General features: G+C 34.6%; 1 protein-coding gene across 3 annotated transcripts in view; it reads right to left on the reverse strand.

Annotated features, from left to right (window-relative positions):
- SPOCK3 (SPARC (osteonectin), cwcv and kazal like domains proteoglycan 3) overlaps positions 1–25,631 on the reverse strand; it is a 292,271-nt gene that overhangs the window by 76,325 nt on the left and 190,315 nt on the right. For all 3 annotated transcript variants that reach the window (XM_053911986.2, XM_053911985.2, XM_053911984.2), the window contains exons 5-6: positions 10,084–10,207; positions 636–750 (exon numbers count right to left, since the gene is read on the reverse strand). In XM_053911986.2, coding sequence (XP_053767961.1) covers positions 636–750; positions 10,084–10,207 — 239 coding nt within the window. The remainder of the gene's footprint in view (positions 1–635; positions 751–10,083; positions 10,208–25,631) is intronic.

The following is a 25,631-nucleotide window of genomic DNA, read 5'->3' on the forward strand; positions in this document are numbered from 1 at the left end:
TATATTAAATATAAAAATAATACCATGCCAACCACAACAATCAATGAAAAGTCAAATTATGTACTATAACACATATCAAGTTCAATATATTTCATTAATTTATTAAGCTTCAAACCAATAAAAATAAAGATTTAACAATACTAGATCTAATCAGGAGAATGCTTACTTTATTAAATTATTCAGTAGGAAATTTTATATACACATGCACACTCTATATGGGGTAGAAATCTTGAATTTAAAAGATTACTGCTAATTGACCAATTCCACAGTGAACTAAATTATTACCACTTATGTTACCACTAAACAGTTGTTGACTACAAAAGGAAAAAGAAAAATGGACGCAAAACACATTTCAGACACAATATTTCATAGAAGGCATTGCTTTCGAGTTCTTCTACATGGTGAGCATGTAGGAAAAAGCATCTAGCTATACAATTAAGACAAATGGAAATCTATAGAAAAGCATTATCTGCTACAACAATTGAAGCTAAAGCAAATGAAAACTTCACTTACAATATAATTACTGCTCGGGACATGTATCAATGAAGTTTCATTATGTAGATAATGACAACATGTACTGCAAAACATGCTAATAGAAACCAGTATAAAAATATAAGTAAGTTTTCATCACTCACCTCTCTTAACATTTCTACTTGTGCTTGCTGACTTATCTGAAGGACATGGGCAACGGCCTTCACATCTGACTGAGATCTGTTTTCCTAAGATACATGCCTGATATTCTAGTTTGCACTGTGTAAGAAAAGAAAAAAATATCAATTCAATTATACTGAGTTATAACAGCAGAAAGTCAAGAAAGAGACAATAGTACACTTGCGAATCTATTACATGTGCTATGGGAAAGGATAAATGAATGGAATAGAACAAAGAGCGTTACACCTGAACTCAAATCCTAACAGGACCACTTCTTTTTTTTTTTTAATAAATTTTTTAATTGTTATTCAATTACAGTTGTGTGCCTTTTCTCCCCATCCCTCCACCCCATCCCAGCCCAAACCCCCTCACTTCTTAAGTGCGACCTTCAGGGCTAGTTTCTTAAACATTCTCAGCATCAGTTTTCCCATAGGAATAATGACAACACCTAATCTACTGAGTTTTAAGAATCAAACAGCAGTAGCAACCAAGAGCCAGGCTCTCCTCAGTAAATGTTATCAAAAGCTGAATGAATATAAAAGCAAATAATCAAAATTACTATGGCACATAAAGATTTTTTAAGCTTAGTTTTGTTTTGGTTTGATTTCCTTTGTAAACATTACTCTTTGTTAGTATTTTAAGCCTGAGTATTCATAAATCATTCTTAAGATAATATTTTATAATTATACATTTGTCATGATTTTTAAAAATGTAAAATTACTCCATATTTTAAAGCGGCAATAATTATCTTCCTACCCTAAAAGCAATTGATCTTGCTAATTCTGAAGTAATGTGATTTCTTAGTGGCTACCACCATAATTTAGTCAGGACAAATTATTTTAAAATTAAATAGGGCAGACTTTCTGGCTCCTATTGACAAATGCACCAGTGAATAATTTAATTCAGCTTCAGCTGATACCAAGAAGCACGGAATACACCAAATGACTAACCAGATTACTCACATCTGTACAACGTTTTTTCCCCTAGTCACATAACTCTCTCTGGCAAAATTCTTCACTAGCCCTACAACAAATGATTAAATATTATTTCATTTGGAATATATTTGTAGCAGCTTAGTGGGGCTTTTCAGAAGATCAAGCTATTTCAAAAGTATCATTATTGTTCATTAGATCAAGCTATTTCAAAAGTGTCATTATTGTTCATTATTCAATATTTCAATAATTTTAAAAAGTGACCTTGTCATGTAAAATCATAATAAATTTTAAATGTAATTAAAAATTGTCTATAGCTTATCAAAAGTAGAAATGGTTAGGAAATTGTGAATGCTTTAATGAAAGCCAAATTAGTTATAAAAAATATCTTCGAGACTTCAAATTTAACACTCTTCCCTGTAACTAAATATTTCAAAATCATGTCTGGTCATCAGAAAATTCTGACTCATGACATAATTTATGAAAAGTTCAGAAGCAATTGTAAGTGGCACATGAGGAGATAAAGCCAAAAGTCAGTATTAATTATAGCTAATATAAAATTTTGAAATGTGAAAATGTTAGCTCCCTTCAAAGGTGTTATGCTATACTCATTTACATTTTAAATGTGGCTGGTTTTCAGCAGTGTTATTTTTATTCAAAGAAAATGAAAGTCAAAAAAATACTTGAATAACAAAAATACATGAGTTGCTGATCTATTAAAATGGGAGTTTTTTGCTAAAAAGTTGATTATTAGTTGTGTGTAATGTTATTAAGCAAATAATTTACCAAGTAAACCACAATTTTTCCACAAAACCATTCCCTCATTCACAAGAATTTGCTGTCTACACTCAGCCATCAGACTTGCAGTGAACTTACACAAGCAGGGACTTAACCCGAGCAACCACCTTTAACAAACTATGCACTAAAGCGGACGCTATGCCATTGTTTTGCTCTGTTCCATTCTACTTTTCATTAAGGAGTAACACCCTGTTTATTTTGGGTAACTTCTCACCAGAACTTTATTTTGGGAACCTTCCTTTTGCACCACAAAATGTTACATCCCTTCGCCCTCACCGTAGGTGAAAATCCATGTGACGTGAGGCTGAGTTATTTTCCTACATTCTTCATTAGATCATTCACTCAAAATAAGAAAAAGACCAAGGGAATCCTGAAAATATGAGTCCCTAATTTAAGCCATCTCTGAGGCTCAGTGGTATGCCAGGCATTCAAGTCAGCATCTGGAAACTGGAAATTGTGAGGGCCTACTTGAGCTTACTCAGCTGAGATGGGGTGAGGTCAGTAAGGACATGTCAATCCACCGTGAACTTGTAGTAAGTTTACAGTCTTTGTTATGTGGTCATGAAGTGGTTAAAATATTGCTCCTGTTAACGACTAGATTACTCGACCAAGAACTCTCAGGAAAAAAAAAATACTTAACCCTGAACACATTACTTTAGACCTAGCATGTTCTCTGGATCAGATTATCTCCATTTTTTCAAACATTAACTATTATAACTAAACTTTTATTTTTCTTCCAAAATTAAACAGATATCAACATACCCAACGTAAGCTTCCCATTTGGGGCAGACCTCACACTGTGCTGCAGGGCAGCATCAGAACGTGCCAGGGAGAAACAACCTGACTCACAGATTGTGGACTCAGAACTGCACGCGGTGATCACTTTGAATAGTTTCCCTTTGAAGAGTATCAGAGTGTGTTCACGGAAGCCCATGAAGTCACTGCCTTACCTTCTGCCTTGAACTCAGTTCAGCCCAAGGTTGTCCTGAATGTCAGCAGTGTACATTCTTTTGCCTCAGTTGAGACTGTGAGTGTGTGCGTATGTAAGATCAGCTGTAGTCAGATGCCTCTTATTTTGTGATTTCTGTGCATAATTCAGCGTTCACAAATGTATATATTTTCCTATTTGATGGCCATTATTCTAAATAGATTACCCTGGGCTTCAAAATCTGATAATAAATTTAAACATTTAATGATCATTGGCATAGTATACTTATTTTACTATCATTTTATTCTCATACATTCATTGAATTTTGTTTAGACAAAATTCTTGCTTAAATTATTTTAGACCATTGCTGTTTCAATCATCGGTAATAGAGTCAATTAAAATACAACCTATAAAGACATGTTGCTTGATGATTGATAAAATGTATATATAAAATCATTTAACTTACTATTTATTTTATATTTTCATTGTTTTTCTTAGTTTTTCTTAGTTTATAGGCTTTGACAGATAAATCTTTCCAAAAAAGTGTAAGAGTGGTTAAAAATAACTTGGACATGGATGACAATAGAGGGACGTGGCACTAAGTACTCCTGAAAATGAGGATGCCATTGAGAAGAACTTATTCTTTCAGATATAAATGGGAGTGAATGGTTTAAAAAAGAATGGGAGTCAGTAAAGAGAGATGCATTTTAAAATTACATACAAGGGGATGAAAGATTCAGAACAGAAGGTTAAATTTAGGTAACAAGATAAAAGACTTTAAAGACCTCAATGCAGCGAACGACATTAACAATTGTCACACAAACGTCAAAATACTAAAGTGTGACAGCATGTGTGTACATTTCAATGTCTATGGAGCTTACATACTTAAACTTTCTTATTAGCTGTTCTAGTAAACTAACGCTTGAGGAAATGCCTTGTTTATTATGCTTAAGAAATGTCAAAGTCTACTTGAAAACATGTGCTATTCTTATAGCAACACACATTTGGGAAGGAAGACTCCTGCAGTGTCGGCTGTAGTAAGGAACTGGGGAGGTTAAAACGTATCATTAAAGGTGAGTTTATATAGAAAGGGTGACTACAAAGAGGAAAAACAATGAGGGTATTGAGATAGGAGATGCAAACACAAGTTTATCTTTCAGATGTTAACAATTTACTAAATATTGTAAACAAAATCTATCCTAGGAAAAGCATGCACACAAAGATAAATTTGTAACCAATTCCAAATGTATCCTTTTACGACTCTGTTGAATTCAGGTACCCAAGTTATCATTATGTCTGGTTCTGTTGGGAAGGTGGCATGGAATTCAATGGCTAGGATTCAGGTAGGATTTCCCTTGCAAAAGGTAAGCCAACAGGACCTTTCTTCCTTTCTTTCTTTCTTTCTTTCTTTCTTTTTTTTTATTGTTGTTCAAGTACTGTTTTCTGCCTTTTCCCCCCACCCCAGCCCAACGGGAACATCCCCTCTAAGTGGGTTCCTGGGTAACTAACAGGATGAAAAGAGCCTGGAGGTACCTATATTAACCATTCAGGATGTTTCCTTCCTTCCCCTAACAGCGATTGCAGCTGGTCTGGCTGCTGTATTCTCCAGAGTGACCGCCTATCCAGAGGGGGCTTGGGGAATTCAAACTCAATTCCCGTTCAGCCACCTGGAATCTCTTGTCTAATTAACATGAAATTCTATCACCCTGCCCACTGAGTTTCCTGACAGCAGCCCATGTGGCCCGAAGGTGGGAACATAAAAAGTCTAACTGTTATAGTTACTTTGTTGTAAGAATCCTTTTATAGAAATGGCACATAGTTTTTATGTTTAAACATAATTTTCTTATTTTTTCCTTTTCCTTTTTGAAGAGCAAAAAGCATGCATGGCTATACATTATTATTTCCTTACCTGTGTGCAATGTGAATACACTAATAATGAATTCGTAAATTACAAAAAAAAAATCACTAAATCACTCTGTGTGTTATATTCCATACATACCAAATGTCCTGAGGAAAAATAAATCCAGGATTAAGGATCAAAATAATTAGAATTTATTTTTACTCAGTATTTTCTTAGGAAATATTTAAACATTATGATAACTCAGTGATTATTTCTAATTTTTAAAATTCAAATGAAAAAAATCACATTTCACATTTACTTGGTAATGATTTTTAACCAAAACATAATATTTTCAGGATAGCAGCATATTAATTAATTTCTCCTGAATTAGTATTGTTTGGTTGAAAACAAAAAATTACACTGAATGTTATCCCTCCATCAACCTCCACAGAAACAATGGATATAACCTGCCACACACGTACAGCTAAGAAATAACTCCCAACTTCACGTCTGGCAGATGGGTTTCATCCTTACCACCACTCTACTTTTCGGTCTTTAAAAATAAGTTCAACAATAATATCATAACTACAATGTAATTAAATATGGCTTAATGTGACCAAACATTAGGGCAAAGTAAATGGCTGGGTTTCCAGGAACAACATTGCATGGTTTGGACTCAATGAAGGTGAGCTATACAAAAAAAGTTTGTATCTAAATAAGTGTGTGTGAAAAGAATGTAAAAAATTGGAATACAGTTCGACAGAAGTTAAATAATATTCAGTCCCTTAGGCTGCTTCGCAAATGTATTTTAGCTTCTTGTTACATTTGAAATGGAAAACTTAGAAATTCACATTTTCCAATAACTGAAGACAATAGAATATGTATTTTGTGCATCAATATGGCCACGGAGGGTAGAAATAGGGCATGTTTCAAGTCCAATCAATGTAAGCAGAGGAAAGCTTTTCTGATGATTAGAACTCCCCTCAAATACAGACGCTTATCTCACAGCACCTGATGTCTTATCAGGGACTCGTATATTGTGTGGAAGTTTGTCCTAGATGTCCTACTGAGTTCTGCTCAAATCTGAGGTTTTGTAAGAGAGCTAACCCATATTACTTCCGTTAACGCTCAGCGATTTAAGAAGAGCTTATCCCAACGGCTCTGATGATGTGTTGGGGTTGTCATCTGATCAAGCTGGCAGCATGCCCGAGCCAGAGCGACACCCAGCTCTTGTGGAAACGCAGTTCAAACAGAAACAGCACACATCTATTTCTGTCTGTCGGTCTTCCAATTGGAAATGACCTCACCTCGAAGTCCTCCAAGGAAGGTAGACAGGACAGCTAAACACCAAGTGCTAATAGATGCAACACATCAAAATGGTGATGTGTAAGAAATGTTCTACCTTTCAAAATGTACAGAGAGCTATTAGAATCAATAACTATTAGTAAGAGAAAGTAACAGAGTGCCTCAAAATGGGAAAAAAGTGAAAGAAAGATTAACCAATAATAGTACGATGTTGAAACTTAAGATGGAATTTTCTCAAAAGTTATGGTTCTTATTCATGTTTTTAAATCCCTCATATTTAAATTTCAAAAGCAGTAATTTGGAGGGGTGCAACAACACTTCTCATCACAGACACATGGAAAAACCACCTGGGGAGCTTTCACAATTCAGATTCACAGGGCCCCATCCCCAACCAACCAAAGTATCATCTCTGCAGCCAGAGTTGGGCACGGCAGTATAAACTTTCCATTCATCTCTCCGGGAAACACACACACACACACACACACACACACACACAGATACTTCTTATGATCAATGTTCATTCCGAAGGAATTAGCCATTATTTAGTTCAGTAGCCAAGCACTGCATGGCTAAATATGATGGAAAATTGTTCAAAATCATGCAATGTGCTGTCCACAGGGAATTTATATTACAGATGCCCTGCTGAGTTCTAAAACATTAATATTATTTATTGACTTCTGCTCAGCAAATGCAGTACACAATTTACACAAGTCAGTGACAAATACATCCACAGTCTAATATAGATGTATCGGAGAACAATGCCTGGTTCTTACTGAAGCTTGACAATACAATCAGAACAGACTTTGCCTCAAGTAAAGAAACAAAGACCTTCCTCTTCTGTGTCAATTCCAGGAATGATTACCTCTCAAATAACCTTGAACAGACTTACATTTTGATTTTTCTGGCATTGCTGAATTTGAAATAATTCAAAATAGATCCGTTCTTTTAAAAAGTAAGATTAAGACAACTTCTTGAAAAAGTCAATTGTTTTTCTTAACAGGAAAAAATCAATGTTACAAAAATACCTCTTGTGAAAATCACAAAAGTCCCAATATTTTTTCAAGTGAATCTACTTTTCCATAGTTCTTTATCTATTCCTTTGTCTTTTTATGTATACATTTTTATATACCCTGCTTAGGAGTTCTAGACAAGCTGACAAATTCAGAGTTTGAACTCGAATAAAATAATCATTCCATATTGTTCACATTGTATAATGAGGTAGTTCCTAAAATATAGAAAGTCATTTGACTAAAGTCTTCATTTGGATACCTTCTGATAACTTCTGACTAATAGGATTACATACGATTTGTAATCTGGGCTTCAGTGTGCCCAATACAAAGGAGAACAAAGGGGAAACCCCCACGGAACTGGAAATTTATGGAGCTTAATCGATTTATGATAGGTGTATTTAGTCTTGAGTAGGAGTATGCCAATTATGTTTCTCTAAAACCAACAAACAAGGCTTTCCATATGGTCTGAACAGATGGAAGTCACTTGCGATTGTAACTTTGTATACTTTGAAACTAAATTGTGAAAGAACTGATCACCTATTAGTAGTATCCTGAAGAAAGCCCCAAACGAGCTGGTGCTAGACTCAGGCCAGCCCCTCCAGGGACCGAGGCCCTCTGGATACAGACATATCAGTACTGCCAGCACATACTTTTCTAATGTTGAGAAAGACATACATCTGTCTCAGCCGGCTGCCAGTAATAAAGCCACTCTCTCTGTTGATGTAACTTATTCAACTATCAATGTTTATCAAATAAAATTAGCATTGCAATTTGCTTCCCATGTAGCTCTACTTACCAGTTTGGATATTATAATATGCATCCTTAGTTGTAATTGAATAAAGCAGTATAATGGTTTGCACATCATCATCCTGTGGGATGTGATAATATGAGATAGATTCATTCTCCCTTGTGTGGACAACACGAATTTTCTGATCTTGCAAAGTTAAGGTTCACCAAGATCACGGTCATTTTGAGAAGACCAGTGGCATACTCCCTTCTCTCTCAGCAGTATCTACACCTCTATATACATCTTAAAACATTAGCAAATACACACATGGCAGCTTAATTAAAGATACACTGTACTTGGCATCCAGTAAGTACTACGCATATATTTATTGAGTGAATTAATCTATCTTATCATTGTAGGGCTCCTAATCAAGCTTAGCAATTGTGAAATGCAAGTGGAAGCTGTAGGGAAACATTCACTGAGACAAGGTATGGTTCATAAAGAGGTATCCAGAGAACGAAATGTTCAAATAGCCCACAGATTTTTGGAAATGAGGTAAGGTTATTTTACAGACTTCATGTATTCTATTTAATGTGAACAGTCAAATAGTTTCTTAAAGAGATGTTAATATATTTAATTATAGTGTAAGGTCCTACTGGGAACACCACAGAATATGCTTTTAAAACATTTTACATAATAATACCTTTGTTAAAATACATGTTTTCAAAATTCACAAGTATATCTGTCCCCAAAGATTCAGTAAGAAGTTGTAAGCCTTTATTCGCGTGTCATACAATAGCAAACAAACAAAAACAACTTGTCTTATCAATGTCTTATTAGATACCGTTCTTAAAAACTCCAAAATATTTAAATAAGGGCACATATTTTTTTAAATTTTTATTGTTGTTCAGTTACACTTGGCCTCATTTTCCCTCCATTATTTTCCTCTGCCCTACCCACCCCCCACCTTCTACATCAACCTTCCCCACCATTGTCCTTGTCCTGGGATCCTTCATACGTGTTCCCGGACTTGACCCTTCCCCTTCTTTCCCCCATTACCTCCTACATCCCTCCCCTCTGCTCACTGTCAGTTTGTTCTTTATTTCGATGTCTCTGGTTCTATTTTGCTCACTTGTTTGTTTTGCTAAGGGCACAGATTAATGTAGAGAACAGGCACTGAGTCAGAAAAGACCTTAAATCTTACCATCAGTGTCAGCTAAATACATAAAATTTGCTACATCTTTCTTACTTTTCTCATTTGTTAAAAATAGATATTTGGAGGCTACAATAAAGTAATATAGAAAATAACATGAGATAAAAGAAGTAATGATACTGATAGATTGTAGCTTAACTCTATTGATATAATAATAATAATTGTTAACATTATCATATGTACGGTAATGTTCTTGACCTCTTCTACAATAGCACTTAAAAAACTGTTGGCTTTGCTGGTGTAGCTCAGTGGATTGAGCGCCAGCCTGTGAACCAAAGGGTAGCTGGTTCGATTCCCAGTCAAGGCCCATGCCTGGGTTTCGGGACAGGGCCCCCATTAGGGGTTCAGGAGAGGCAACCACACATTGATGTTTCTCTCCCTCTCTTTCTCTTTCCCTTCCCCTCTCTCTAAAAATAAATAAATAAAATCTTTAAGGAAATGTTGGCTTTAATATTTGAGGGTTCAGAGTGTCCACAGCTTCCGTATTTCAAGCTTGAAAAATTGTTAAATAGGAGAAACAAATATACATTGAATCATATTTCAAACCAGTGAAATTATTCACATTATTTTAAAAGTTAAAAAAATATATTTGGATGGCCACATTGGAGAGCTAACATTTGAGCACTGACTAACAAACCTGAATTGTGCAATTCACATAAATGACTCTAACTCTCTTTACCTGTGAAGAGTAGGCATGACCATCTGAACCACAAACGGGGCTGGAATAGGCCCCGGGGCACTGCTTGCAGGTGGACGACAGGGGGCCTCTCCACTGCTTGCGGCCCACGCCCGGGTCTTTCACACTGTTGAAAAAAAATAAAACAACCACACAATACAGTTATTTAAAAAACTAATAAATTCACATTAACATCACGTTTTTCCACTGTCATTCCACATCTAAAGATGAATTGGAATCAGAAACTATTTTCTCCTTTTCAACCTACTGATCTCCACAGAGATTATATTCATGATAACATGTTGTTTCTTATGAGGATATCAAAGTTGCCCTATAATAAAATGAGAATATATTTCTTAAAAATATTATTCTGGATGCATATAGAGTACATTTCATCATATATCTTTTTGTTTGAATTTACAGTTGTGACATATTTTTGACAGATCCAGACACAGAAACAATTGCTCAGTAATAAAGGACTCACGCATCTGGGACCCTCTACAGAGCCAGCCTAGCATTTCACCAGGAACAGTGTCCGAAAACAGACACCTAATTCGCGGGGCCTACCCAGCCTGCCAGAAGGTAAGGGCAGCTTACTTTAGAGAAAAGAACATAAAGAACTAAACTTTTCCACCAACAACCAGCATTTAGAGAATCAAATTAGTAGATTGAGTGATAGGCAATCCTCCTTTTATTGTGTAAAAATGCCTCAAAATAGATTCATTAGGCTTTGATCAAAAAATAACTGGGGAAAACCCAGTCTCTTTTGCTACCTGCACTTACATTTATTTTTCCACTTTGATTAAACTGCTTTATTGCTGTATTTTTTGTGCACAATTTATATAGAGGGGGTAAAGGCCTTACAAATAAGACTATTTAGAACTATGCTAGTAAGTCACTACATTAAAATTGTGTATAGAAAGTAATGTGATATCTATATTAGGAGGAGAAAAGATGATTTACTAGAACCATTTGCTTATTTTGGCTTTTCATTTTATTTTCATGAATAAGTCAAATGTACATAAAAGTGTCCCCAAAGAACACTAAGAAATACAGTAAGAATCTTCATTATAGGAAAAGTTCAACCTATGTTCCTCACATTTTGATAAATATAAGTGGGCATTAAAAAATGTTTGTTATTCTCTCATCCCCTCTCTCCCTGACTCCCGTGCTTGTCTCTCTCAAAAGACCTTCATGAAGCATATCATAATTCCAAATGCATTTTCTTCATTTCAATTTTGTAAGTTCTGCCAGAAGACCACTTTAAAATCTTGCCTGGGCGCAGAGTTCATCTCATAAAAAAAACAAGGGGGAAAATAGCCATGCTCCTATTACTCATTAAGTACTTGGCACAAAATTATAATGGTAATTAAAACAATGACTGGAAAACCTGAAACATTATTTTATACCACATCAAAACTTATAAATTACAGAAATGGAGCAGGAGGGAATAAATAAAATAAAATATTCTGCTTGCAATTTTCTTTCACTTTGTATAATCAAAACAAGGCATAAAATTATGCAAGCTGCTTTTCAGACACATCAGGAGAAATTATTATTAAATTCAGGCTTCTAAACAATAAAAAGTACTTTATCAAAACAGGATTACATATATATTTTTGCTTTGTGATATATATATATATAAAATACATATACCATATTCCACCATTCAAGGCACTAAGTGGTTTCATACCAATATACCTACTGGTATGATTCTAACAGCTGTGAAGTTAAACTAACAAAGAGAACGGACACTGCTGCTACTGTTTCTTCACAGGACGCATTTGGAGGCAGTTGAATCATAGCATCTCCTTGCTCCCCTGAACCATCTTCTCGTGTTCCTGATCTACCTTTCACTCTGGTCTTCAGGGGGATTCTCCAGCCTCAGTCACGCGTGAAAGCACATCCATCTCTTATTTTTCTCATAACTACAATGTTAATTACAGCTATATCTGCTTAATCAATTATGCTATTTGGTTTTATGTTTAGTTAATCATGCTGCACAATTTAAAAATATAATTTGAACATGACTTTCATGTATTAGGATTTACATTGATTTTGGAAGGAGCATAAAGGATATTACCAAAATGGTTAGCAGAAAGAAATCTCATTCCTATCGCTTTAAGTTTCGTGTGTGATCATGTCATTAAGTAGGCTGGGCAGGCAGGAACCTCCCTCAGCCTTAATTTCTCCATTTGTACAATGCTAAGCCTTGTCAGTATGGATCGTTTGGTCTTGAGCATTCATCAGTCTATAAATCTTTACTAAAACTGCTTATATGAAGGCACTCAACAAAAATTAGAAGCACAGACAGTGCATATTGGCCATATGTTATAATTTTAGGGCTTGGTTTAGTGTTACCAAGTGAAACTAATATATCATTATGGTGTGAAGGATGATGTTTAATGGAGCAAGAGAATGCCAGGAATGCTGAATTTGTGGAACTCAGCTATCTCAAGATAGCAAATGGAAGATATGGAGGGAGCCCTGTCTGGTGATAACTAATGAAAGACAAGATAAAACAGACTTGTGTTTAAACAGGCATGATCTCCATGAAAGTATGCCTAAGAATCAAATAATACTACTATTACAATATCAAGGAACATTGTCAATAAATCATAAAAATATTTCATATATATTTTTCTAAAACCATGTAGTTCCTGGATCTGACATCGTATTTTATAAACTTTAGGTCTTATATATGGAAACCAAATGAAATACTAATTATTTATTATATATTCATCTTAGAAGGGAACCATCAGCATCTAAATCTTAAAATTTTAGGAACATTTGCTTCTTTCTCTATGTACCTATGTTAACATAATTTTTAATGACTTTGCTTCAATAGAATAATTTCATTGTATCTGTATAAAACAGCATTCAAGTGAACAGAAATATTCTGCGAATATCTCAGCTAAAGATGACTTGATGTGTTTCTTGTCTACTCAGTACACCTAACATTTTAATTCCATTGGGCAGTCTTTTTCTCTTTTTTCTTTTTTTTTTAAGGTCTGCCTGAGTTGTGAAGGAATTCTTCCTTAAGACACAACTGCCAAGTCTTGACTTCTCCTCTACTGGACACACCCTTCAATAAACAAGGCTGCCCGTACTCTTTTGTCATGGGCCTTAGGAAAAAACAGATGTCTTAGCAAGGTGGAGTATGTTAGCTTTGGGGGAAACAAAATTATTTGAAAATTAGAAAGTCCTATACAGAACTTAAAACTATAGTGACCACTGATTGCTTTATATGATTTCTGTACTCTGTAGGACAGTAAATTGAGCAATGAAGCAAAACAGTATATGTTATCAATTTTAAGCAAAAGACATTCTAAAAATAAAAAGTAAACATTAATTCATAGTAGAAAACATTATTACATACATAAAATAAATTAGTGTAGCTTATTTTGCAGTATGGATAAAAAATCCACTTGCTCTATATATTTTATAAAAAAACAGAGAATCACCAAAAAAGCCCATTTGTAGACATATTGATAGGCATGATTAATAAAATGATCTTTGAAAACTATTTCTAATATAAAATAAATTAACAAGTAAAAAAAAGGACATCACAACTGCTTCAAGTATTCTTTAAAGAAAGACTCAGCACCACACATAAGTGTTGGCTGGAGAGTATATCTGGCTAATTAAACCTGAAATTTATATAGTGTAGTAAATAATACACCACCATATATGTGAGTCTGATTTGGAAAATCAGCACAGAGGCCAATTTGCTAATGTGTGAATTGGTTCTATGAAATGTGTTGACAGATATATTTCACTCCAGATATGAGCATATGAAAATGATTACTAAGTCTATATCTTATGTTTAAATAAGAATTAGGAAATTCTTCACTTTTTCAATTATTAATGTTCATAGATAAAGCAAGCTTTCAACCATTAACTATGATATCACTTTAACCTTAAACAGTTCTATAGTCAGCATTGAGCAAAGTATGAACTAAGATTTGAGTTCACAAAAATGTGTGATTCTTAAAGGTCAAGGAGATTCTATATTTGGAAAAATGTATTCACATTTTAAAAATAACAGTGACAGATATGCAGCTTAAAAGGGAAAAATATTCCACCTAAAAGGAAATGACAATGCACCATTTACTGAAAGACATGGAAAAAAATTGCTTGATTATTCAAAATACATTTTATATATATAAATATGTCTTGATTTTGAAAAATGATTTTGATTTGTTTATTTTTCTAAACAAAAGGAAATATTTTAGCTACTGCTCAATAACTAGACTTGAAAGCTTTATCAGAAGCCTTTAACAATTAAAGGCCACATTTTAAGAAAACAATCATTAAAGGTCATCCAAAATTCAGGGAAGGAAAACAGCTTTTCCTCCATGTGTTGCTTTCATGGAGGTCTTGGTTATTAGCCTCTTCCTTCTTACTGCTTCATGGGAAAAGGAAAGTTATAGAAATTAGAGGGGAGAAAGAAGCTACTATGGTTTGCTTGAGTCTGATTTATAGACTGAGAGAAAAGGTCAGGAGCACAAAATTTTCTCCATATATTAGCTTTTCATGTTAACTTTACTAATAAAATTCAAATATCCAAGTGTTTGATTCATGGTATTTTTCTCTCTACCAAATTTTAATTCCTCTCCTGAAAGTATATACTTCGAAGCATGAGTTGGTGCAGTCTGGTAAGATCAGGAATAGAGTAAGATTTGCTAGACAAGGAAATATTCTTCAAGAAATGCTATCTCAATAACTTGTAGAAATATCAAAGTTTATCAGAGAGGTCTTTTAAAATACTTATTATTTTTATTTGTAATATATTGATACTTATAGCCACCCACGTTTTAGAAAATGAATTAGGCATTGTTGAAACCCTACCACTAGCTCGTGCAATAACTTATCTTGTAACTATAAATAGTATCTCTGCATCCTTCTAAATACCGCTCATATATTTATTCATGAACATACCCAACAATGCGTTCACGAACTATTTTACAATCCAGAGCTAACAGTTGGATGGAGTCATTGAAATGGATCTCAAAATTAGTTTGGGAATAAAAAGATAAGCCTAGCTGGGAGTGAGGTTTTCCTATGTTTCAGGAAGTATAGTAAGCACAATATAGAGCTTATCTGGCCAACTTCTAGTCATCTTTGCGGTCCCACCTTTGATGCCATCTCTATTGTAAAATATGTTTGACTCCCCAAGAACACTTTTACCACCAGTCTGTGACCCACATACTCCCTTTATCACTTATACCCTTTTAATATTACTTATCAATTCTACTTCAACAAAAACCCGTACAGTTATTTTTTCATTAAACCCAGCCTGTACTCATGCTCCCCTAATTCTGAGTCGTTGTCTTGCCCTCTTGACATCTGCTGAACCAGTGGGAGACACGACTGGACTGAACACCAACTTGTCCCCTACTTCTGCTATTTCTCCTAGCTTTGATATGTGGGGGACAATGGAGCCGTTTAAAGGAAAGGCCTACATTTTGTGGCCTAAAAATACTTCTAACCGCTTTGACAGGTAAGAAGAAAGCAGTTGGGCAGTATCAGAGGTCATTTTAATCACATGGGGCTGTATATAAATTAAGTTTGACCAAAGCATTTTCTAGAGCCACCAGGCAAAACATTCTGACACACTCTTGATTTCCCTTTGGTTAGGTCATGCTTGCAGAAATAGAATAAATTGGGAATGTATTTGTTTCCTATATCTACTATAACAAACTACCTAAAACTTTCTGGCTTAAAACAACAAGTTTAATTTCTCAGAGTTATGGAGGTCCAAAGTCCAAAATCAGTGTCACCGTACTCTCTCGGGGAGCTCTAGGTGATAATCTGGCGCGTGCCTCTTCCATCCTCTGGTGGCTGTCAGCATTCCTTGGCTTGTAGCTGCATCTTCTCTACTCTATATTCACATAGCCTTCCCCTCTTTGCGTCTTTGCCAGAACTCCCTGTCTCTCTCTTAAAGATACACTGTGAATGTGTTCAGAGCCCACTCTGATAATCCAGGAAACCTCTGCCTCTCAAGATCTTTAACTTAGTCACGTTTTTCACCATATGAAGTAACATTCTCCCTTTTACCATATGAGATATTACACACAGATACTGGTAATTAAGATGAAGATATATATATTTAGGGCCACAATTCAACTTCCTATAGGGCAGCTACTTAGAAAAAGGAAGATTTTACCTTTCTCACAACTAAAGAGCTTCAGTGATGGAGACCCTAGTTAGCAGGGATGCCTCAAAGAATCCTATATATAAGTTTACATTGAGTGTATTTTGCCCAGTGATTACTCCTATCAACCCCTTTACATTTAAATGACAAATGTGTGGTCCGTGGCAATTTCTTGGGACTTAGGTACTGACTGTCTTTCTGTTGCAAGGCTATGCTCCTCTGCAAATGTGCGCTTAGCCTTAGGCATGGAAGCACAGCCAGACATAACTGATTTTTCTGTCAGTAGAAAAATCTTTTTTATTTTTCCACTTTACTAAATTTTAGAGAAATTAAGTGCTACAGTTAGGAATATTAGAAAACAATGAAGTTGCCATTTTTACAGATAAACAATAAAAATATCATATCAACACGCCTCATCTGACTCTTAATTTAATTAGTAAAAAAACAGATGGTAGAGACAAAGGGTTTTCTTCTCTGTATTTTTGCTTTGAGGAGTGCGGTCACTGGGGCAAACCGGAAGGGAAGGGTGGGTGAACGCACTAAGCTTCACGGCATAGGGATAAATATATTCTCCTTGGCATTCAGAGTAGGCAGGAGAGAAGCCATGGCATTACACCAAGAATTTATTTCAGAAAGTGGGGTCCACAGCCTTTGTTCTCATTGCCAGCTAATTTTCTGTTTTGTACTTTGATGATCAATCTTTTCCAAAACTTTACAGGTGGTCTTCCCTCTCCTCTAATATCTTTTCACTTTTTATTCACTACTCATCATTTTTACTCCAGTATATTTCCCTGATCTTAGCACAAATTAAGGTCTTGATAAATATCACTGTAAAGACAAAATGAAAGACAGAGCAAGAGAGAAAGAAGGGAGGGAGGGAAAAAGGAAAGGGGGAAGTCCATCCCTGTTTGAAGCACTAAGAATGCTCCTATTTTCTTTGCTTATATGTTCACTTAAGAAGTAGAAATTCTATAGCATTATTTTCTTACCAAATATGCTTTTTATCAATAATTTGTAAATTAAGTCCGTAAAAGTCATGTTGGCTTGGATATTAAAAGTCAATTAGAACAGAAATATATTTAAGCAAGAGTCTTGCTTTTCCTAACGATTATCTTATGCCATAGCATAAAGTACATGCCAAAGCATTTTACATTATTTCTTTTGGTTGTTTCAGTTTATCAAGGACTCTTTCAACCGCTTATTTCAGAATTTGCAACATGTTCTCTATTGCTCATCTAGGAAGCAAGCGTCAGGAAATGAACAATTTGGCTCTTCACAACTGTATGGGGACGAGTGATTTATACAGGCTTCTTTTCACCAGTACTTTCCCTCTTTTAAAAACATTGCTAATTTACTCCATTTTTGTTGTTTCTCACTTGACTTTTTAAAGCAGTAAAATCCAATTCACCTACAATCTCGTGCCAATTTCCTTTTAAAAACACTGTGCCACTCTCTCTCTTGCCCTTCTTACAGCCCCCCCCCCAACGATTTGGAGGCAGAAAACACACACTGTGCATTTCCCAGCTTCCCCATTAGCGAGGAGCAGAAAGATGGCTAGTGACTTATCCTGTTTACTGATCTTTCACTGGCTGAAGTCTGCTCAGTGGAACTGTTAGACTGAATGAAGGGTTAGTGGGTCCCTAGGTGAGAGATCACAAGGCTACGTTAAACTGGCCTGGCCGTTGCTCTCCTGGGAGCTGGCCACTGTCCTCCATATTGAAGGCAAGTTCAAGTGGGTAACCTAATCTCCTGAGCTGTGCTGTAGACTTTACACAAATAATAACGTTTGTGTACTTGTTCTGTGTTTCTTCTTCAAAGAAGCGTTAGCTTGGTTTTTGTTTATTTCACTAACAGTGCTTTAATAAAATTCAATCTTGGATTACTTAGGATTTGTGCTATTAAGTAGGCAACGAAAGCCTCTGGCTTATTTTGAACCTATTAATATATTATCTAGACATTTAAGTTTAAATAAAGAGTATTTCATGGGTTAAAGAATAGCAGATTTGCATGCATTCAGGTTTATTGCTGAAGTTTCAGCATAAGTTTTAATTACTTTTTTTTTCCTTGGCACATGCATCCTTTGATAAAAACTATGGGTTTCCCTGAGTTCCTTTAATTATTTCCCAACAAAAGACTAAATAATACCCTTACAATAATTATGCCCCCAAAACTTCAGGGGTATATAGATCTATGTTTGTATATTACTATGGCATTTGTAGAGAAAGAAACTCTAAAAGCATACTTATGAGAAGACTTTTGTCACAAAATCAACAAAAAGAAGAGAGCCCCCCTCACCCAGGACTGCTCTTCTTGGTATAATATATGTGTGATAAATTAACATTGTGTCATATCACTGAAATTTCAGGGTAAATATGCTGTAACACACTATTATCATAGATAATACAGAGGTTTGAAGCAACCTAGATATATCAATATCTGAAACACATCTTATTTTAACATGGTTAAAAAATGAAAGTATGGAAAGTAATCCCTAGCCTTCTTGGTTTCAAGTCAGACATCAATTTAGCCATTCCAAGAATAATTTATATTTTAAAAATATATATTTACTAATTTCTCTAAGTCCCCCATACATAGAACCTCAATTTTAGACTTGAAAGTATAGAAAAAATAAAGAAAGCAGAAACATAATTCACAACAAAATATAGTACACTAAACTTAATGTCATACTTGTGAATTCCCTAATATACACAATGAAATAATTCCAAAATTGGTTCTACTTTAAGATAACTCATAGAAATCACATGAAGGCATTAATTTTTTATAACTCACTTTAAACAGGTATGAAAATATGTCTATATCTTACCAAGAAATCAAATGTTTCTCTTCTCAGGGCTACTCATGTAAATTTACATACCCGCCTGAGTAAATGATTGGTAGACAGATTCATTTTCAAAGCTTAGGGAATTTGGGGGTGGGAAATTACTGTGTGAATAGCATCTCTTTCATTGTCATCAAGAGAAAATAAATTATGTTCCAGTAATCCTTTTGGTGAAGCTAAATTTTAGAAACCCTTCAACTGGAATGAAATGCAGATGTTGGGTAATTGGTGACGCTTTGCTAAATATAGACCATGAGAAGAAATTGAACTGCCATTTATGAATAATTCATTGAGCTTTATATTCAACAACCACGAAAACCCACAGGGTTCTCAGGATCGTGTGCGGATCCTCAGAGCCACAGAGTGCGCGTGTCCGCAGTGCGCGTGTCCGCACCTGCAGAACCTCAGCTTTCTAAAGGGTGGGAGGAAAATTACATGGCTTTTAACAGAAGATTGTCGCCTTTGGCGTTTTCTTCAGGCTACATTCTCCAGATCTCCTTTGAAATATCTTCATGGAAACATTTGAGATCAGTTCTGTCGGACAACCTACTTGAATTAGCCTTCAGATGACCATCTTTGACAGGACTTTAAACTGTAGCTTCCATTTCAATGCAGCCCAAGTGCTGATAAAAGTTAGCTTAACTTTTGCCCTTTCCCTACAATCCCTAACTCCTTCCAATAAATGTGAATAGGAGAAAAGATAATAATAGTTATATATGTTTCAGATAAAAAAAATCCTCTAGTTCTATTTTAGTAATTTCATAACTAATGAAGTCTTACCTCAATCTCTGGAAATATAGTCTCTGAATTTTACTTAGAGGGACAATATCCCTATTGAACACACATGTACATTTTTTCCAATTTAAATATTTTTCTATTAAGACATTGCATTTTTCATTTATAATACCATGCTTATGCAATTTTCTTTCCTTTCTCTATGCACATATTCCATATTCCTTCCTTTCCCTGTGTACCTATTCCATATTCAGATATCAAGAATGCCCACTTATTTACTATAGCAGCTCTACATTAAAAAATGCCATGGGATTCGCTACAAATTTGTGCTCTTCAGTGTTTTTTCTGGAACAATCTCTTCAATGGTGGGCCACCACCAGGAAGTCCCCAGCCATTACTCTTGGCATGACTCCTGAGCTCTGGTACAGCGTGGTAATGATGGGGCTGCAAGCTTTCAGTTCTTTCTGCCGAAGTTGAACTTCTACTTTCTCTATAGTCTGGTTCTTATCAAGCCAACTGATGATTTCATTATATTTGTCAAGAATCTTCTGTTTCTCTTCATTGTTGCTTTTGCCTTAAAGTTTCTAGTCCATCTCTAGATTCAATATTTTTATCAGATGTCAAAGAAGAAAACTTTAGAATAATTTCATTTCCAACTGTATAGTGCTTACATTCCTCAAAAGAGATGTAAGGTAGCCTGTGGAAGTTCCCTAAAGAAAGACCCAACATGTATGTCATACTGAAAAGCCTCGTAAGTCCACACAGACAATGCCGGGATGCTTTTGTGCAGAGTATAGAAAAACAAAGACTTTCTTTGTCTTTGCAACCTTGACTAGTCAAAACATCCCATGAAGTTAAAACTAAAACTAAAACAAAACAAAACAAAAAACTTTCCTTGGACTCCCAGTTAATAGGAGTTACACTTTTACTTCTGCTCATTAAGAAATTACATAATGACAGGAAGCAACTTTATTTTTTTACTCATAACATTTCTGGAAAATGGTGGAAATACTCCACAGTGTATCTCAATCAATATGTATATGGCTTGCAGCAACTCCGTAGCCCCCAATGTATTCACAGCCAGCAAGTAGAAAGTTCTGAAGAAGGAATCCTATGTCATAAGATAAATTGGTGTCAGTGAACTAAAATTATCTGTAGAGACAGGATCACATTTGTGTCTGATAAATATGTCACTACTGAAATATCTAATGAATCATTCCTGCCAGCAGCATTTGAATGGTAAATAACCTATTATTGGTTTTAAAAAGTATTGTTAATTTATTGACAAAATTAGCGTAGCATTATTGTGTCATAGGTTGCTGTTATTACCAATAAATATTTTTCTTTATAATTTTGGTGTTATTTTTCTATTATTGATTTCTATCTTGTCCATTACCATTTTTCTCTTTGTGTTGAACACAACTTTAAAATGATTTCAAAGTAAATTTGTAAAGAGCTACAGATAAACAAGGAATTTAATATAAAGGAAAATGCTAAGGAACATTTGAGTTACCTTCTGCTTAAGGTTTATATGCTACAGAAGAGTAGAATTTATAAACTCTGTTAAGGATTCATTTATGCCAATAATGTTTGATGTTTCTTTATCCTGAAGAATCTGTTTTTCAATTAAAACCGAATATTACTTTTATGTTCAAAACACATTTGCAGGATTGTGGTTTGAATTGATGGGTTGGGGCTCTGAGAGCACTAGCTTGGAATTAATTTCCAAAATTTCCCCAGTGCATGCATAAGCAACTTGCTAAATTTCCATGCACATTCTGAATTTTCATTTTATTCCCAGCGAGTCAAAGTGCTTCAGGAGTTGAATGTTGTGAATGTTTTCCTTCCTACATTGTAAACACAGAGAGACCACTGACCAATATCATTAAGTCGCTCCTACTTTTTTTTGCTCCCGAGCTGGCATCTCAAATCTTCCCTAAAAGATTTTGATACGATCAAATGAGGAGCAAAAATATTTCAGTAACTTAAATATCCTTCCAATGAAGCTGTGAATCCAGTTACATTTTTATTAGCAATTTTGCCATTTTTATGCAGGTTTTTTCCATAAAATCAAGAACCTTTTTTATTTTTGAATCAATTGGGTTCTTTAGTGCTCTTAGTATGTGTTGCTTCATTTATATAACAGCAAGGTTTATACTACTTTCCGTAATAACTGAAAAATAAGGTACTTCATAACTATTGTTTTTTTCCTTCTCAGTGATTCTTATACCACATCCAGCCTGAAGTATCAGTCTTCGCCCATGTAAAAACATACTTTTCAAAAAGATTTCAATATAATATTTGAAAACTTTTAATATATCAGGTGTACATCATTAATAGAGAGAAAAAGCGATAGCAAATTGTTGTGATTTTTACTCGGTCTGTTAGAAACTTTTGATTTAAACAATGGCGAACTAAAAGATTTCAATGAGGAATATCAACCATGATGTAAAGTCAGGGTTATGCTGTTTCTGAACACTTTTTAGTAAATTGTTAGTTCTCTTATTTCTGAAGATTCTACCGTGTTGTAAATTTAATTCTTTTACTGCTAGATAAATATGAGTGACTTTCTTTAAAAAAAAAAAAACCTTTTAACTAGAAGCACGACTGATCTTTCAAAAATAAAGTATTATAATTATGAAAACACAAACAGTGTTTTCTCAGAACAGTGGGGAAAGGGGGAGGGAGAAAGGCAGTTAAAATTCAGCCACAAAACACATAGTAATAAATGTTCACACATATAAAAGCTGTCAACATTCCTCACTTACTGTTCATGCTGGACTTGGGTAGGTTTTATCATCTTTGATTACAGTACTTTACTCCACCATCATAAGGAACAAGTGTTTTCTCTGTAGAAAGGGGCTATTCCAACAAAATTGACATAAATCCTGTTTAATATTCTCTCCTTGTAAAGAGGGACAATGACAGCCATAGTTCAATTGACAGCTCTTTAATAATTCTGCTGGCACCATAAAAATAAAAAAAAAGAGCAGCATTTCATGAGAGAAGATAAATCAAAGAGAAAGGACTAAAAAAATACTGCATTATAAAAAGGTCAGACACTTAGATTAACATAGAAGGCACTTCCAGAAAACATTTGCATTTCCTTCCAAATGATCCTAAGATGAAGTATGGACAAGAAAGTTAACACGCACACGCTTCCATGAGATCAATTTATATTTGCTCCCAAATAGCATGTTTGACAGATTTCTTTTAAGATCACTTTTAAAAATTGTTTTAAATATAAAGCACAAACTCTAGATTTGCAACTAAAAAATATCAATACATCAACTTGTCACTTGCCACAGAGTAAATGGGCTGTTTTAAAGATTCCATTTATGTCTCCCTCCCTTTTTTTGTGGACACTCTCACTCACACAGAGGATTTCCTATACCCATACATGCTGTGAACACTTCCGTTACTCTAGCTTAGTCATGCCAATGGCAAGAAAATGTTTTCATTTCCTTTAGCACTGAAGTGGGAATCAATTTAAAGCACACCACTGATGTACTGATAAAAAGCAACTTATATTGCATTAAGCTATCTGGTATCTAATATCCATCCTCTAGGTTTTAATTTTGTTTATCATCAACCTACCTCCAATAGAATATAAGCTCTTTCACAGCAGAAGAGATTTGTACAAATTTATTCAGTTCTGTACCCCTGTAACTGGAATACTCCCTAATATACAGAAGATGGCAAAGGTAGGTTTATAGTTGTTAGTACACAATACAATTTATTCTTGTATTATTATTTATTAATTAATGTATCATTTTCCATAAAGCAACGGCAAACCTACATTTTCCCCACCCTGTGTAAGTGCTCAAAAATATTTATTTTTAAAAACAAATAATAGGCAGTAATTAGTATCACTTCTCTGTATATTGCTAGATGAACTATATTTAGAACACTAAATTTATGCCTTATGTTTACTTGCACTGAAAAGTTCATTTCTGATTTAAAAAAATGTTCATTTCTCTTATATTAACCACTTGTGGTATATTTTCAGATGCTGAATATGCTACATATGAGAACAATAAAGTTTTCAGGTCCTTTAAAGAACAGGATGAACCAGTATCCAGTTCTCCATAGGCCTTACTCAGATAATTATTGGGAATTTGATCCACCTTCTTCATTATTACTGGGTCTTCCTGATTTCTGTTGAACATGTAGGTCTTTTACTTTCTTTCTTTCTCAACACTCCTCCTATACATCTTATACATTAAAAGTACATGGATATAGAGGTATAGAATGAGATAATATGAATTGTGATGTTTCCTAAGTAGTAATAGAAACTAATATTTCATAGTCATCACCAGTACCGCTTTTGAAAAAATGCGTTTGACATGCATTTTTTAAGAGTACACACATATCTCTGAACCACAGAAATAAGTCCAAAAATACGTTAGCTTGTTACATTAACTTACAATTTTTAATAAATCTATAATTTATGTAAAGAGACACAATTAAAGATGTTCTATGAGTTATTAATAAGTTATACTTTGGTCATAATGGCAAGACATCACATTTCTTTTATCAAGAAAATTCCTAAACTGAGTACTTTTCATATTAAACTTCAGTCATATTGTTCCTACAGAAGAGGTGTTCCTCATAGGACTTCAGACTTTTCATTTAAATTCAGACTAATTCTGATAATATCCAAATATGAGCAACAATATGATAATTACGTCAATATACACTAAAACTCTCATTCTATGTTTTTAATGAGCCTTATTTTTAAACTGAAGTTTGTTTCAGAAAATCCAGCCACAGACAAACTCTTGTGAACTTGTTTCATGTTTTATAAGTAAACTGTAATTTGGGGGAATTTTTGTTTCTCAAATGTCAGTTTCAGTTGCTGTTAACTAATTTCTCATTGAAATAGATCTAGGTAAAATTTAAAAAATTGATTGCCTAATTAACTTCATCAGGAAATAGTGTACTTCATTTACAGAAAGATGGATGGCGGATGGATGGATAGATGGGTGGATGGACTTAGGACCCATATAGGTATTTAAATTTATTTACTTTGGCTTTTATATAATAAACAATATGATATTAAGAACTCTGTCACTGTTAACATGGGAAGGTCTTTCTGTGTGTTTAATGTCCCTCCAACCTTCATGCAAGGTCACTGTAGGTGATATAATAATTAGCATAAGAAGCTGCTTATTGTTTTTACAAGAATCCTATTAATACAAAAACACCAAAAACTACATGCACTGATAAATTTGCTAAAAAGGTGTCCCCTGGGAAAAAAGTAAACGTGACTGCCAATTTTTACTCAGCATTCAGGTATGAACAAACCTCACTCCAATATTAAAATTATATCACTAATAATATTAATGAGTTCACTGAATCTTTTCTCTATGCTGAAGTCAGAAGAGATTTTCAAAATAAAAATCTAATTGTGTCACTCTTTTGCAAAAATAACAAAACAACCAAACAACGAAAAACAAATAAGCAAAACTTTCAGTGCTTTCCTTTTGTGTCTTTGGCTAAAGAACAAAGGCCTTCATTGGGCCTGAAAAAATACAGCAACCTCTGCCCCGCCCACCCCACAGCCTCACCGCACACTTGGCACCCCAGCCATGCTGGTTCCATTCAGTTCTCTCATTAGCTTTCTTCCTCCCAGGTGGGGCTCACACACTACTTTGCCCTCTGTCTGGCATGTTTGTATAAATCTCTTTTTATAAATCTCCTACAAATCTTTTAGACCTCAGCTCTGAGTCACTTCCACAGAGAATTCTTCTCTGACTGAAGGAGCAAGAGCCATGTTTCTTTCTTTCTCTTTCTGTCTCTCAATTGCTCTCTCAGCAA

This window comes from Desmodus rotundus, chromosome 9 (assembly GCF_022682495.2).
Source record: "Desmodus rotundus isolate HL8 chromosome 9, HLdesRot8A.1, whole genome shotgun sequence".
Taxonomy (NCBI): Eukaryota; Metazoa; Chordata; class Mammalia; order Chiroptera; family Phyllostomidae; genus Desmodus; species Desmodus rotundus.